General features: G+C 40.3%; 1 protein-coding gene across 1 annotated transcript in view; it reads right to left on the reverse strand.

Annotated features, from left to right (window-relative positions):
* CARD11 (caspase recruitment domain family member 11) overlaps positions 1–17,042 on the reverse strand; it is a 49,510-nt gene that overhangs the window by 21,824 nt on the left and 10,644 nt on the right. Inside the window, exons 3-6 of the mRNA XM_040592059.1 lie at positions 3,220–3,432; positions 2,460–2,597; positions 1,494–1,819; positions 45–224 (exon numbers count right to left, since the gene is read on the reverse strand). Coding sequence (XP_040447993.1) covers positions 45–224; positions 1,494–1,819; positions 2,460–2,597; positions 3,220–3,432 — 857 coding nt within the window. The remainder of the gene's footprint in view (positions 1–44; positions 225–1,493; positions 1,820–2,459; positions 2,598–3,219; positions 3,433–17,042) is intronic.

A 17,042-nucleotide genomic window follows, 5' to 3' on the forward strand; every position in this document is an offset into this window, starting at 1 on the left:
GCCAATATGGCTGGAATTTTAAATAAAACAATCTGCTTTTATACCTGAATGATGGACTGTAACTCCTGGATTTTAGTCTTCATCATCTCATTTTCCCGCTCCAGCTCCAGAACCTGTTCCTTTTTGGGTCGGTTTTCAATATCATTTTTCAGCTTCAAAGACTGGTTCCTCTCCAGCTTGCATTCCTCTTCTACTTTGTTCAAGTGATGCTTCAGCTGGTCAATCTAGAGCAGCCAGGGTGCAGTGAAAAAGAGGAAGAGAAAAGGAAAGAAGTCCTAGCTCTGATATTTACTGTTCTGAAAACACTCTCACTTTCAGGTGAAAACGTACTGTCATAGGTGGAAAAAGTAGCTTTCACTGTGAATGCTAACAGGCAGCAGCTAATTAGGTGTATGCGCGTGTGTGTTGAATGTCCATAATTGAACTGCTGAACTCTCCAGCAGCAGCCTGCTGTTTGCTAGCTACAACTGGTATGGGCTGGTTGTAAATTTTGGTAACATCTGGATTAAAAAAAAGCAGCACATCCTCAATCCTCCAAAAAATAAAAGATACGAAACAGAACTAACACTTAGGAGGCTACCACACATTGTGCTCTTGCACACAGATTATTTGAATGGAGGAAAGTAAGGGCTTTGAGTTCTAGATGGAAAAGAGAGGATCCCAAAAAGAAAAAATAATTTCAGGCAAAAGGGGGCTTGGGAAGAAGGTGGTGATGATTGTGGCTGGAGGGAAAATTTGAATGGAGGAACATCCTGGAGATCAGAGAGATGCACAGAGATACAGGCCAGGGGATACGCAGGGATCTTGGCCAGTAATGTCTGCAACTGGCGGCTGTGAGCAGCTGCACAGCACGAAGCGGTGTGACCTTCTGCCCAACCCTCCTGTCCAGCAGCGATCTTCCTGCAGGGAAGGGAGGCTGAGCCCAGGGGAATGCAGTGCCGAGGTGGCAGAGTGAGCAAATGACTGTGTGAAAAGAAGTGGAGCAAAATATCTGATATCATTGGTTCAGAAATAAACCCCAGTATCCAGATCCACTATGGGTAGTTGTTTACTCCATCTCATCTGTGACACACACATTTTACAGCACTTGAAGCATTTCTGTCTCCTAAATGGCCCCCAGCTGTTCCAGTGCTCTATGTGAGACTTTTTGAATAAACCACCAGCAGCTGTAGTGCAAACCTGGATAACTGCCCCAAGGTATTACGGCGCCTGGAAAGCTAACATTATGGTTTTAGCAAACAATTATGTTTTTAAAGTTTTGTTTTGATGCATCTTATGCTCTGTTAATCCATTACAAGTATGTAAATTATCTGTCATTAATACACATCACTGCAGTTGGCATTTCTCTACAGTGATGCCTCTAATCATCTGAATAAGCAAAGCAAATGAGAGCTCTACACCTTTTACTGTCAGAGAAGGTCTCATTTTGGCAGATACCACTGGCATCTTCCATTGGTGCTCCTGATGAAAGCAGCCCAGAGCATTTCTCTCACCTCTAACTGGAGGTCTCGGCTCCTTATCACAGCCATGCTCTTCTCGTCGCTCAGCTGGGCATATCTCATGGCCAGGTTGTAGTTCTCATCTTTCACCTTAACCAGCTCATCATTGTAGTTGTTCCTCTCCTCCTTCATCTTGTTGTATCTCTCCTGGAAGGTCAGCAGCTCTATCTTGTTCAGTTTAAGCTGCTTTCGCTCATCCTCCAACTGTCGGGACTTAGCCAAGAGTTCACAGCGCTGCACATCTTTTGTCTTTACTTGCTGCTGAAGCTTAATGATCTCATTCATTAGGAAATGGGTAAGGCCTTCATGTCCCTCCTCCACTGAAAATGTTTGAACAGCTTATCAATGTCTAATGAAGTAACTTTATGCTAAGTAGGGTCAGCAGAACTGGGTAAGAAACAAATGTCCCAGAATATGTACAGAAGTGCAGAATATGCACTAATACATATACATTGGTATATCTAACTGGCAGCAGTACAAATATTACACAGCACGCTATTACCAGAATCACAATATATGTGCATACAGCTTGTCTGGATAGAATATGAAGCCTTTACATTTGTCTTGTTTCAGCTGAGCTGAGAGGCCTGTTGAAATAGCACAAACTTTGTAAAATAAATCTGTACAAGTGCAATTAATCTCAATGCTTCAAATTTGCTGTACATGTATAGGTCATCAGTGTGGTTTAGTCCACCGTTCCAATGCTGCTTCTCTTGAGATTTCTTGTAATGCCTATCATTCAATTTGAAGCTCTTCAGCTTCATTCAGACAACTGAGATGTTCCTCTTCTTTATACATTACCTGTCACTGGCACGTTTTGCATTGAAGGGGACTGAAAAACTGCAGAATGCTACTACAAGATTAGCTTTTTTTTTTCTCCATTTCTTGCCTGAAAAATCAAACCCAGTCTTCAAGATAGTCTTTACTTCAACAGGCTCCTTTGGGATTGATTCTACTCACCAACAATAGTGGAAAATCTCCGTGTAGGTTCTTTCCCTGTCACCAGTTTGTAGAGTTCTGGGTAGTAAAACTCGAGGCTTTCTAAGAAAACTACATAGCCCCTTTGGCCCTTGGTGTGGAGAATGTCCAGCAGTCGGCCTAAGTACAGAGAACAGAGAGGGAGAGAGGTGACATTCCAGCACTATGAGCAGCGTAAGCAAGTGCTCTACCCCTGAAGTCAAATCTGCTTAAGGTTCGTCTCTGCCACAGCAACGCACTGTGGAAAATCTGGCTGATTAATTGAGTTCAGCTGAACTCATAAAGTAATGCCACGTATTCTTTATGTTTGTGCTGATCATTATTCTGAAGGAGTACAGGCAAATTGGTCTCTGGAACAGAAATTTCAAAAGACGCGTTATTCAGTGCAGCCTTTACCAGGCAGTGCTGAAACACTGGGATGGCAGACCCTTCAGTGACAAATCATGAAGCACGGCAAGACAGCTGAAAACCTATTCTTGGAATGGCAGTGGCTGCTGCTTGTGTTAACTGAAGTACTTGCCAGGCCTTTGATGGGAATATGAACCCCATGAGCCCAGCACTGGGAAGAGTCATTTTTATCAAAATAGCAGCCGCAGATTCCCCCCTTTACATTGAATCTCCTCTAAATGAGATACAGGGTTTCCATTTGATAATCTGTGATTTGATACAGGCTCCCTCCTGGCTCAGCAAAATAATACTATTCAGATAGGGGTGCAGATGTAGCCTATCATGAAATCGTTACCTGCTCGGTTGATTTTGGAGGGCAGCATAAGTGAGTTAAGCACCTCATCCTCATCTTGCTCATCGATTACTTTGCACTGCCGTAAGTAGGGGGTCAGTTTAGCTGGATTGATGTACCGGCTCAGCATGTGCCGGTTGCATTCTACGTTCTCCCACAAAGCTTCCTCCTCATCTTTCAGTGTCTCCAGGCAGTCATCCATCTCTGGCTCTCCTCCTTAACAAGGGAAACAGTTGGCAAATGAACATCAAATAGGACAGTTTCTATCCTGTTACCTTTTGTGTTTCCATGTCACATAGGATGAGCTTAGAATCACTTCTGACTAATGCTGAATTTGCCCTATATTGAAACTGTTTGAACTGAAGTGCAGCCTGTCCACAGCTCATCTGGAAAGTGACAGTTCAGAGAAACGCTATCTTGAGCCTATGAACTATTGCATATTGCTCTCCAGTGATGAATCTGCAGCTCAGCTAACTCCATGAAGGTCTCTACAAGGTAGAGAATCCCTCTTCATAATAGAAGCAATAGTAAAGGACACGGTGCAATGCAAGAAAGGGTACAAACATGCAGAGCTCAGAGCAAAGAAAAAAGAAATAAAAAATAACTTGCTGCAGGCAACTAAGGCTTTTGTTCTCACCTCCTTTGTTCCTCTCAGCTGTACCGGTTTGAACCTGCATTTTAACCAGGTTAATGTGATGAGCCAATGCATGTAAATGGCTGCACCACAAGAACAGTTAACTCCTAAGCAAGCTGGTAGGTATGTCTGCCTTCTGCGCTGTGTACAGATTGACTGATGTGTGGACATTGAGGCAAGTACCTGGCAGTTAGGAATCTGCCTTTCTCCACATGAGCGAATAAGTATGAGCATTGTATCTCTGAAGTCTGGAAATGTTCTTGACTCATGCAAATACTATCATATGATTTCTGAGTGCTTGCTAAGCAATTTCCTGCCAACTCCTAATTTGCAACCACCTCATTAGAAAAGGTTACAAGGCAGGCAACAACGAGGTGAGAAAACTTGTACTATAGTTAAGAGTAAAGAAACTTTGCAAAAATCTTCCTGTCTTAATTCTGTAATAGATGTTAACCTTTGAAACAAGTCTTACTTTTGCACTCTAGCTCTCAAGATCTTGTCATCCAGGTAGCGCAAGGAAGATAAGCTTCTATTTCAAGAGTTATTTTACCCCATCAGAGACCTTGGCATAAGAAGAATGTGTAGTTCTTAGGTCATATGAGATGAGAGCTGGACTTTATGAGCTTTTGCTGGTAATCAGTAACTAAAGACCTCAAAAGCAACACAGACCAGGAGAGTTCTCTCCATTGCATTGCAATTTCCTCAACTTCCAACTTTAGGAACTGCAATGCAGCCTGTGTTACACTGAACACTGCTGGGCAAAACCAGCTATGAACCTGTATAGCCAGGGGCTGTTAACTCCTACTTTTGGAAGCTAAAACCAAAAGCACTAATCTGCTAAATAATGTGTTCGTCAGTGTTCTGTCATAATGAAATACAGAATAGTCCTACAAAAATATGTGCTTTTTGCTTGATGCTTTCAAAGGCCTTCCCAAATTGTCCAAAATCTTTGGCTGGGTTTCAGTCTCTATGAGAAAAGTTTGGGTAGGTTCATCATACTCTGGACAGGCTAGGGGAGTACTGCCAGGGGTTTTGTTCATCTCCTGTACTCCAGTAGCTTTCCCAGAGTTCTTTTCTTTGTAGTTTCACATCTTAGGAACCACTTATTTAGCATTTGCCCTGCTGCTTCCATGCAGACATCATTACTCCAATACTGCTATTAAATGGGTCGGGAGAGACAACAGTCGTCAGAGGGCAAGGAAGACCAGGTCTGCTCAGTGGGATCCAGAACCATGGGGGCATGACTGTAGGTATGGGAAATCTCTCTGATCTTATGAATTCCTCACAAACTGGATGAAATTCTTATCAAATGCCAGTATTTACGTGTGGTGAAGAAGAGACTGCGGTAATGAACAGTATAAAGGCAAAACAATAGAGGAAGGTATATAAAGTAGGTAGCAGTGCGAGGAATGCTAAAGGTGAAATAGCTTCATCTGAAGTACACACACATTCTCATGAACCTTACTCTCCATTCTGAAAATAGCTGTATTTCACTTCAGAGGTGAATTCAACAAACACTACATAATTGGAGAAGCTGAACTTCTGGGAGTAGAAGGCAGTAAAGCAGAAGGTCACACAGAACCTTTAGTCATCTTGCAGCCACAGCTATCTATTGCATCAAATAAAAGTGTGTTGCAGCCCCTTTAATTTTGGGGAGCATATCAGGAAGCTCACAGATGGACCTCAGAGCGCAAAAGAAGCACTTTACCAAATTTCATAAAATGCAAGACATCTTGTAATCTGCTGCAGAACCGAACCAGAAATTATTACACACTGTCAGCAGTTCCCTCAGGACGTTCGTAAGGGATTTCTCCACTAAATGATTTAAAGAAGAGTTCACTCATCAGCGTAATTCTCAACAAGAATACATCTTTTCATCTGACATTAAAAATACCTTCATCAAATAGTCCCTCGTGTATGGGCATAATACATCCATACTGTTATTTTAGGGACATAATGTTTAATGGGAAAGTAGTAAGTATATTGCCTGAGTGGCTAAGAATTTTGAAAGGAGATATCTGATACCAAACTCAGTCTATGATCAGGAGCAAGGCCTTAGGAACAATATCTAATGCAGGGGTCCTTCACTGCCACGTAGGAATTTCAGAATCTCCCTTTTGCTTTCTTTGGATTTCCACCTTGGAAATGCCCTACCAGAAGCACAGCTAAGCTGTGTCCTGACGCAGTGTGCTGTTCATCACCTCTCAGGGATCACTGCTGTGTCGCGGGGAGCACTCCTCTCTTTCCTAGAGCTTGTGGTGTTGCCTCTGTTGGGTTTCTTTGGCCAGACTGGTCTAAGAGTTTAACCCCCACGTGACTCCACTGCCTTGTGGAGCTGTTCCAGAGATAGTAGCAACAGACCGCGGATATTAGTACAGCACCATTCTGAGTGAGCAAATATGTCTTTGATTTAGTATTTAATATAATTAGGAAATAAAATGCTTGTGATTGGTTGAAATTTTGTTGTGCTGGTCAAAAAACAGATGTGACAACTGAAACTCAGTGGGAAGCCAATAAAGGTATTGTATTAGTGGCTTTCATTTTAAAGGATTTTCAGCAGCAAGCACATGCATTTTCTAGTTATTTAAAAGGCCTTATTCCCTGTTTCTGTCCTTCCTTCCTGTGGATGACACTGCAGAAAAGTTTTCGCTTATAAAATTAAAAATGACAGATTTAAAATATTTTCAAATGTGTAATCACTTATTTAATCTGATCTTTATTCCCATTATCTAGTTTCTGATCCCAGCACTTCTGGAGTTGTAACCTAACACATTCAGAAGTTGTGATATGTCATAGAAATACTACGACGCCCATTACAAATCACAGGTGTGAAGTCCCAGACTTGGGCTGACGTTAACAGACATTAACCAAAAAGAAGTAAGAATCACGACGGCAGTTAAAAAATTGCTCTCCTGCTGCTCCTTTCAGCAGTTAGTATACAAAACAGCTTTTAACTGCAGGAGATAGTAATCCAGTAATAATCTTAGCTAGTCCCATCTATTTCAAAGGCCTCTGTAGATGCAGGCAAATAAAAGAGAGAATCCCTTTTTTCATTAAAAGAAACACTGTACTCCCCCTCATCTCCTTTTCTCTCTCAGGGACTATCCTCCTGGCTGTCACACACAAATGAATCTTTCTATGTGTTTGGTATTTTTTTTGTTATATTTTTCAACTGAACAGATCACCTTGCCGTTAAATCTGTTCTCTGTTCTCACTCAGACTCCACACTTTCATATGTCAGTGACACTCTCCACTGATCAAGGGAATAAAGCCTGCAGGCTTCAGAACCAGGGGTTCTATAGAGCGCTCATCATCAGGTCACATCTAAAGCTTCATTTTTTTGTGATTCATTTCATGATGGTGCAGAAATTAACCCTTCAGCCATTTAATTATTTGCATCCCCTTGCTCTGAATTCTTGTTAGCCTGTCAATACTGAGAAATCGCCATGTAACAGACTGCAAATGCAGGCTTCAGCTAGGTTTTCTGATTTCTTGATACCCTCTTTGTGAAATAGGAAAAAATGGTGCTTTCCTCGTGCTGAGAAGCAAGAGGAAGTTTATTTTGGAAGCAGTGATCTATTTTAATGTTTTGGACTTCTGCATTTGTCACAGATGTTCACAGACTGGGAGTATTTAAAAAGAAACCACAACACACAAAATGTTTGTGCAAATTACAAGTTAATAAGAACGGAAGTTTATGTTAAATACTAAATACGTGTATATAAACCAGGAAAGGATTACATATACATTATCACACTTTAAAACAAAAATAAAGATGAAAATAGCACTTTAAAACTGCATATATAATTATCCTCAAGATTTTGAGGGCATTGTATTACATCTGCTTTCTGTGCATTTCTCTATATTTCATGGGGCAATAACTTTTCTCCCTCGAGTCTGAATAGCACCTCACATGGTGAAGTATAACAACAGGATGATTTTCTCAAAAGCTGCTTGTATGGATATATACAGATTTATAATGTCAAAGAACCACAAAACCACAATGGGATTTAGAGCTATTTTTAATTTTAGAGGAAAGACACAGTTTAAAGTGCGATAAGGAAATTATATTCCTTTGCTTAAGGACAGGAGAGCTCTACTTGCACTCCTGGCTTTCTGAAACGCTGAATGCCAGCAGTTTCCAATTATGTTGGCTGCACTGCTGGATGTGCTGTGGTATTGAGAACCACTTTCAAAAGGCTTACACATTGAATAAGAAGAATAAAATTGCTTACCTATACGTGCATTTTTTTTCCATAAAGGTGCTTAAATCTGGTCTCCCAAAGGAGAGGATACAGAGTTCTCATCTGCCTGTAAGAATTTGCTCTTTATATTCATTCTTTCTACCTCAGTGTCCCCACCTGAAAACAAGGCCGGTAAGAAGCATTTGTACGACAAGGTAGGACTTGTTAATTAGTGACTGCAAAGTACTTGGAACCACCAAGACGGGAAAGCCCTAGAAAAACATTTATAATTAGTGCAGTTTCATTACTTCAGATTTTCAGGCCTTAGAATACTTTCTGAAGCCAGCAGCACTGCTGGATGGACTGGGCTGTATTTCTGTTTTAGGTCACACTGGCTGTATATAGAAAGAACCATTTGTATATATCAGAACCCCTTCTTTATGTAAAAGATTCAACCAGCTTACTGAAAGCCACAGTTTCAACAAAATATAAAAGAAAAATATAGAATAAGAGATACCAAAGTAATAGAAGAGCAGGAAGCTTTAAACACAAAATAGGATTATTTTTGCACAGAAGTATTCTGTTCAATTTCACGGATTCAATCTTCCTGTTACACACAACCTACAACACCCCCCCCCCCCCCCCCCCCGAAAACACTAGCAGACTTGCAAGGCTTCCATGAGGTAAAGCTAGAGCTCCAGTGATGCCAGATCATACCCATAGTCATAAATACTGCTCCCATTTTCTGAACAGAAGAGGGACGGAAGCAACCAAAATGAACTCCCTAACTGGTTCAAAGAGTTCTGGAGGCATATTCATCTTCCTTGTACAAGCAGAAGAGAGAAAGAAAATTCCCCTCATTTTCATAACTATTAGCTCAACAATGAGAAAAAGGAATGAAGAATTCTATCACATTACTCTTACTCAGTATCTCTGCTCTAGGAAAAGAGAAAGCAACAGAATGAATCAGAGATTTGTCTCTCTCTAATCACTATTTCTGTCCTAACAGAAGAGGGCCAGAAGAATTAATACGCTAGGAACTCTCTTTAATTATCTCTTCCTTTGCCTTTATTTACTCTCCTATAAACGGATCCATATAAAACTCCATCTCAGAAAAAAAGAAAGGGTAACGCATACATAAAGCACGGATCAATTATCAGTATTGTTAGTCAGTACACCCAACAGTTTGCTTAGCATCACCTAAACCAGAAAACATTGTATGCAAAGGTACGCAAGTTTTTCAATATTGCAGGATAATATTGCTTAAGAGCTGAACATTCCTTGCACTGAATACTACACTTAGCACTGCTAGCTTTTATCTGCTTTTGAAATCACATATGAAATTCTATTAAATACTTATCACTTTCTGGAGGAAAAAACTATTTACACATTAAGAATATTGTTTTGACCAATGAAATATGGTTGCAAACGACCTCAATCAGTGCAGTAATACCTATTAGGATCCTGTAATGATGTTTCATAAAAGGCTAAGGTCTGTGCTTTCCCTTTTTGCACTCCATCTAGTGAGACTATCTAGTCTACACCTTCTGTAAGTCTGCCAGCTTTAGAACTTAAGAGTTCTTATCATCTTATCACACAGGAAGGAAATGACTTGTTTTGTCTCAACAGCAAACCAACAGCAGACTGTGCTGCCTCGAACATGCAATGTCCAATCAGATTTGGTTGGAGAACATATATTACCAATAATAAACAAAGAAAATCTAAAAATCCTCCTCTACAAATAGATTAAATTATGTTTTGATGACTGTCATTTTTCTACACACCACTATTTTCTACATACAGTGAAGATGCTTCTAGCTTCCTCAATAACATACCATCTAAACACTACTGACAGAGAAGCAAATTTAGAAGGTGAATTAATCTCACCAATTTGAATTAGGCATCTAGTTTAACTTTGAAATCTAGTTCCTCTCTAGCAAATGGAAAATGGTCTGTTCAACACTTCATTCCACCATTTTATACTTCTACCTTAGAACGCCTCCTAAAGATGGGTGTCTAGCCACTACTAGTCGCTTAGCTTCCCTCTAGGGTCAATGGGGAGAGATCTGCCCCTTCAGATGGCAACATCTACACTGGTGATTAGATGGCTATTATTCTGTTTGTCCATATTGTTTAAGAATCTGATAGCCAGATTTCAGAAACTGTTACTACTACTATTATAAAATGATAATACATGTGAAAATAAGTGAGAAATGGAAGAGGTGAGCAATTTGAGATGGAGGAAAAAAACTGACGAGGAGAGAGAGATATGAGATTTGGAGGATGAAAAATGGTGAGGTCAAGGGAAAAGGAAACATAAAAAAGGAAAAAAAGTTACAGAAAGGGGAACTCAACAAAATCAAAGTGAGGAACAGAAGTGAGGTAGACATGAGAACAAGAAAGGCCCTAGTAAAAGCAAAGGGAAGGAATGTGGGGTGTAAAGCAAATGAAGGGATAAATAGGGAAGGCCTTGCCACAGATCCTGCCACATTAGAAATTAGTGTTAGTTCTCAGCGTGCAAATCAAGATAATGGCGCAATAATTTAAATAAATAATTTACCACAGGAATTTAGTGCATCTATTTTAAAGGATTTGCAAAGTAGCAGTGGAGAGCTGAAAGCCTGACATTTAATAAATGCTTTAATCTACACATTCTCCATCCTGTTACGCATGATGATGAGGACAACAGAAATCACTGTACTAGCGTAGTACAAATATGTTTAAATAGCTGGTCTTTTTTTCTCTCGAGTGCAGCATTAGCTACTGACATGAGCATTTCCTTTCAACTAATGTGTGCTAAAAGCCACGATCTAAAAAAAGAAGCTGTCATCCTCAGGCTGCTGAGGGCTCATGAGAATGCTGGTCCAACAAATGCTTCAGAAGTTATTACCAGGTCCCAGGTTAATTTTTTCTTGAGACTGACTCATTCTGGTTTTACAATTGATAATGAGATTCTCACTCAGGAGGAGGAGGCACAACCGGGGGCAAGCGTATAGTACTGTGTGATTAGGAGGAGTCTGAATTAAAAATTAAAGTTGCCCAAACATGCAAATGGATTTGATGACCATAGGTTAGGGCCCAGTAAATGCGTGCTCACATTACCAAACTCAGCACATTCCTTGGTACGGAGAGCCAATGTTTGTAAGGGATTTGCATAGATTCAGCTACATAAAAACCTGCTAAGGACAAAGATTCATTAGCTGAGACACACATATGAAACTCATAACCCTTGCGCAGGTAGCCTGGATCTCATTGGTGTTACCAGCACCTCACTTCGATTAATACTATGAGTCACATAAAACAAAAAGAGAAAGAAGTGTAGCTGTGTCACATAAAAATGGTACTTGGTCCATTTATTTTAAAAATTGAAACTTTCTACAGACTGTTACGTTACGTGAGTTTAAAAAATTACAGAAAACAGAGAAAAACATCTTCCATGCAATCAGGTGATGATCATTTGTAGGTGATACTCTCATCTCCAAACAAAGGACAATGCAGAACACATCAGATGGGAGAACTGCACTCTAGTTTACCTGTCTCCAAATTCAGCAACAACTGACAGTAAATGTGTAGGCCGCTCTTACAACAGAAAAAGTTATACTCCAGTCTTGAATACTGTCAGATAATCTCACTCTAATTCACCACGGTCCAAGAAAGTTGGAAAATAATATTTCATATAGCAGGCTTTATGACATGGCAGGAAAATAAAACAGAACCCTACCTTAAGAATCCTACGGTTAGTCAAAACACACAAAATACAAAGAATGAACATGTAAGAAGCCAGCTGTCATAACCCTCATATCGATATCAACCTTAACAAACAATACTACTCCAAACACACGAAAAATAAGCCACATGCAAACTGTTTACTGCATTATAACAGCAGCATGCATTGATTGGCATGAGAACACAGTACAGCTAAGTCCCTCACGCACTATGCAGAAGTATATTAGCTCCCCACCTAGCTCTGTGAAGACATATTCATTCACCTTTAGCTCTTAAATGCTGACAATATGTTCTGTTGGATCAAACACTGTCCAGTCTCCCAAGGGTGATGACTGCTACGATTCACATATACATTTTGCACATTGTATGTGAACACACAACTTCACACAGATAGAATAGATATCTATACCTTCTTCCATTTCGTGACCTCTTTGCAGCTATTACTTTAAAATAGACTCTAATTCTAAAGAACAGACTGCTGTTTTGCAAGTTCAGCTGGGGCTTGAAGAATGACATATGTGCTTTATGTAACAAATCCCTGTTGTCTTTCCACCTCAAAGCCACTGGAAGAAGTAAGCCTCACTCCTAGTCACAGACTGCCATAGTCCTTGATGTCACACTCAGTGACAAAATCCTTCTTGTAAACTTGCTTAAAGCTGCATGAACGACTCGGGCAGCAGAGCACAAAACACAAGGAAGACAACTGGATGCCATCTGACAAGAAAAAGTCTGCAATAGATCACAAGCAGCCTGGCTTAGGAAGGACAAAACCTCACCAGGAATCAGAAGGAGCTTGCTGTTTTACTGCTGGAAATTAGAATTCTCCTTTCACATGCAAGTGGTTGTACTGGTCTTATGAACAGATTTTTTCCCACTTATGCTTTCTGGTCACCTCTTCTCGCTCTGTGTCCTCTCTCTTCTTGCACCAGTGTTGCGGGACTGCGTCACATGGCTCCGGAAACATACACCCACCATCCCCTCTCTAACTTACTGTCTATATATAGCAGAGAGAAAGGTGCTGGGGGCTGCCTTACTTCCCTTTTCTTCTGAACAGAGGTTATGAGTAACTTTCAAATATGAGCCCATTGCAGAGGAAAGCCTCAGAGGAAGTGTTCTCATAGCCACGGAGAGCTGTGTGCTCCGGCTGGAGCAGGAAGGACCTGAGGAATCTCTTCCTGCAGGTAATACAGCCAGGTTTCACTAACAATCCTGCCACCAAAGAAGCCTCGCTGTAAGGCCTGAAATGAAGAGTAGGAAAGGAAAACAGAGAGACAATTCACTTAAGGGCTCCTTTAAGTCATTTCTATAGCAATAGAAAGCAACAATTTGCTGATTCTTTACTCAACAGGAATGTACTTTATTGCTGTAAGTGGTAACCTCTCTATGACCTTATCTTACTGTCTTGGGGATAAGATAATACCAAACACTTGGAAATTCTTTATTTCCTACCTTCAAAGCATTGCAAGGAGGAATTAAGCATCTTCCATTGCTTTCTCCATAACTAGATCCATTGCTCTGATGATATGGAATAAAATGTTGTAAAGCTTTCGTGTGGAAAATTTATCCCAGAAGAAAAAACTAACCGTTGGAAAAGACCAAACTCTGGTCTCATCAGGAAACTCTGACCAGTTCATGTCATGGTTAACATGTATTTTTTTAAAAGACCAAAGAAGCGAAGTACTAAAATAGCAAGAGACCTGACTATCCATCTTCACCTGGATGTGGTTCTTGAGAGTGAGTAAACATAAAGAGAAGTATGAGAATTTTATTGAATTCTCTGCTGACTGTGGAAATAGATATTTGTGAAAACAGCAAGTGTAAAGTGATGCCAGAATTACACTCCATCTGTAAGGATCCCAGTCTTTAAGCACAGGCAGCTGCTGTTAAAACAGCATCTACAAACAATATTACAAAAGCAAGATTTGCAGGTTTATACGCACCCAAATCCTGATCTTTAGGAGAGGGTGGTAACCAACTAAAAATCAGTGGAAGTTTTGTTTTATTGTCCTAACTTATGCCCTGAAGCATAATGATTCCTTATGTGCTGTCTCCATTAATTGTACCTCGCAACATCAAGTGTCACAAGCTAAGAACACAAGCATTTGCAGAATGTGCAAAAAAGCTTTTGTTTTAAATGCAGTGTTGTATTTGTGTATGAAGTAAGGTTACATGCAATATGAGCTCTAGGAAATGGCTCCCACACCTGAGGATTGATTTCCCCAATTTCTCGTTCCTACTCAAGGGCACAACTCATAATTAGGGTCAGATTTTCAGAGTGCGTAGGTGGCATTTAGGCATCAAAATAAATGGCCAGATTTTTGCAAGACTTGCCTCAGAGTGTGGGATAAGATAGCGTTATGAATCACAGAGTTGCTGAGTGTTAAGGACTTTTAAAAATCAGGTCTTTCTTTCACGCTTAAATTGAAGCTGAGCTCTTTCAAAAATCTTTTTGCAACAAGCATTCTTCAAACTCTAAGTGTTTGAAAAATGGGCCTTTAAAGCTTTGCGAGGTGCTAATTTTTACATGAATAGGGAACTGCTCTATAAAGCACCTATAAATCTGGCTGGCAGCCGTATTTAAGTAGTTCTGATTCTTCAGTATTGTATAAACTCTCCACTAGTACACATTCCATAGAAAAGAGGGCAGATGTGTGTCAGTGTTTACCTGTGTTAATTCTAACCCTTCTGGATCCATGAAATAAATATTTTGCTAGCTACAAGGTGGTGGTAAGCACTGCTGATGCATCAATCTCTTCAGCATCTTGTCTCCGACTACAATTGAGATTTTAAGAACTGGATGAAATTTTAAGCTTTGAAGCCTCTGAGACATAAGAAAAGAAGAATTCCTTCTACATGACTAACAATATTTCTGTCTATGAGGAACAAAAACAAAATTATTTTTCTTATGCCCAAAATTCAATACAGTGTAGAAACTATATGAATTTTTAGATTAGACTCTCCTTCCACCATTATTTGCTCTATTTATCTTTTTTTTTCAAAGCCGGTAAGTTCAGCCTTGCAGAATCTATACTGCTGACTCAGCTAACTGAGCCAAAACTCATAAAAATCTATTTAAAAAAGGTCCAATGATTTTATTTTCTAATCGTAAATATGAAATTTAATTAGCATCTCATTGCTAATGAAGTCACCGCAGAAGACAAGACTGAGGAATTAGGCACAGGGATGGAACGTGAAGCGTAAAACAAAACAACTGTTATGCAGGAGCCAGTTTAACTCCTGCTTTCCTCCACTCAAGTTTCAAATCTTTTAAGAACTGTGTGCTGTGTTCAGAGGTTTCCTTCTTTGATGGTAAAGCCCTTCTATCTTCTACAGCAGTAATGACTCTAGCATGATATAGCGTCACGCGGAATACAAAATAACAATAGGTAAGGTTCACACTGGATTAGAAACAGAAGCAAGACAGAGCAAGTTGAATCTGAATTCAAAGTCCTATTTTGTCATAAGCTACCCAGGGCAGTAAGTGTTTCAAATCCTATAAAAGCAATACACTCATCAACTGAAAAAAGAACTCGTATTATTCTCCAGGGTGCTGCAAACATCAGAAAGATTAAAGGAAATTTTTTTAAAGGAAGCATATAGAGAATTTTAAAAGCCTCTTTAAAATAGGAAATGTGTCCAGCCTTTTCATTGTTAGCATTCCTAGAAGGTATGTCCTAGGCTGACCTCAGCACTGATGTTGGTGTTACTGGGTGAAACTCCCCTACTGTGAGCTACCCCTGCCACCTTCCCTCTGGAGTTGAGTGGACAGGAACTGTGGATCTGTCTTTGCCCCGCCACGCCTGTACGGGAGGGCTACACCAGTACATCTCCCTTCACAGCAGCGCAGACACTGCCTGAGCGAAGGCAGGGACAGGAGTTCTTCTGCAGTTGCTCCATGAGGTGCCTCAGTGAGGGAGCACAAAATACAGAACATCACAGAAGAGAGGACTGTGAGAAGTGAGCAAGTACCGTGGGAGAGCTCTGCAAGGGCTGATGAGCTACAGTAACCACAAAACTGTACTTTCTCCTTATTCTCACACCGAAATTGTTCATAGCAAGTTAGTTGTGGGAGGAAGTATCTACGGGACCTGACCTGAGAGCAAGTAATTATTAATTATTCCTGAATTACTAGAAAAGCTTCTGGAGTAACTGTCATAAAAAGGGCTTTATTAGTGCTGTTCTGGTTAGGGGTGGGAAGCTTTGTAATTCTTGTACACTCCCTGATGTGACTTGGAAGCTTGAAACATCCAAGAACATGGTTGCAGCTCTATAAAAGCTTACTGCTTTGCAACGCTACACAACCAGCACGTCTCCATTATCAATAATGGAAAGCAGAAGGTATACATCAAGCAACGTTCTGTGTAGTAAGGCAGGAGCAATCTGGGGACAGTGAAGCTTTCTTGGATGCTGTCACACCAATTTTCTCTTGAGGTTCTCATAACACTTTAAAAGTACTGTTCAGTTTTCAGGGCAGCTGCCAATGAGTACAGCAGTATTTTCATACCAGTTGTAAGGTTTAGCAGAGTAAGTAAATGATACTCAGATATCCACATTGCCGAGACCAAGGGCACAGTCTACAGGTTCTGATGATCAACTGTCCTGCCATACCTAGAGCATCTCCCTCCATCTCTCATCTGAAAGTCTCCCAGTGACAGTCTATGTTCTGAAGGAAACCAACAAGAGGCCTCTTCAGACACAGTTCATTTTCTATGCTCTGTCTGCACTTTCCTCCTGGCATACAGCAGGAAAAATGTTGGCTCTGAGAAAGAAGTATGGAAGGAGAACCGCATGCCTTATTTTGCCATCCTGACCCTTTCCCTCCTCTAAAATTAGCCCTTTCTGTCCTAGTGTCCCTGCTGCTTGGAAGTAAGGAAGCTGTAAAGAAAGATGACTGGTATTTCACTTTCCCAGCATTTATGTTCTTTGTCTTTGAAAATATATTTAATATATTAAAAAATGGTAAAAAATTGCAAAAAGATCCCAATTTACCTATGTCCTGTTTTCAAAAGTGCAAGTTACATTCACTTGCAACAGCAAACAGCCACAACCCTGAGATGTTATTGTCAAGACTGACTTGGAAAACACTGGACATTTTATTAGCAGTTGGGGTGATGTGGTGAACAGTGAGGTGAGCTGAGTAAGAACTACCAGCTTTCTTCAAATGACTGATATGCACAGTCCTGGTGTCTTCAGTGGAGTGGTGATGTCAGTCTGTAAATCAGACTTACCCCAGTTCAAATTTCTGGAGTAATTCTTCGATTTCTTTCTAATATTTATGGTGT

The sequence above is a fragment of the Falco naumanni genome, chromosome 4, assembly GCF_017639655.2.
Source record: "Falco naumanni isolate bFalNau1 chromosome 4, bFalNau1.pat, whole genome shotgun sequence".
Taxonomy (NCBI): domain Eukaryota; kingdom Metazoa; phylum Chordata; class Aves; order Falconiformes; family Falconidae; genus Falco; species Falco naumanni.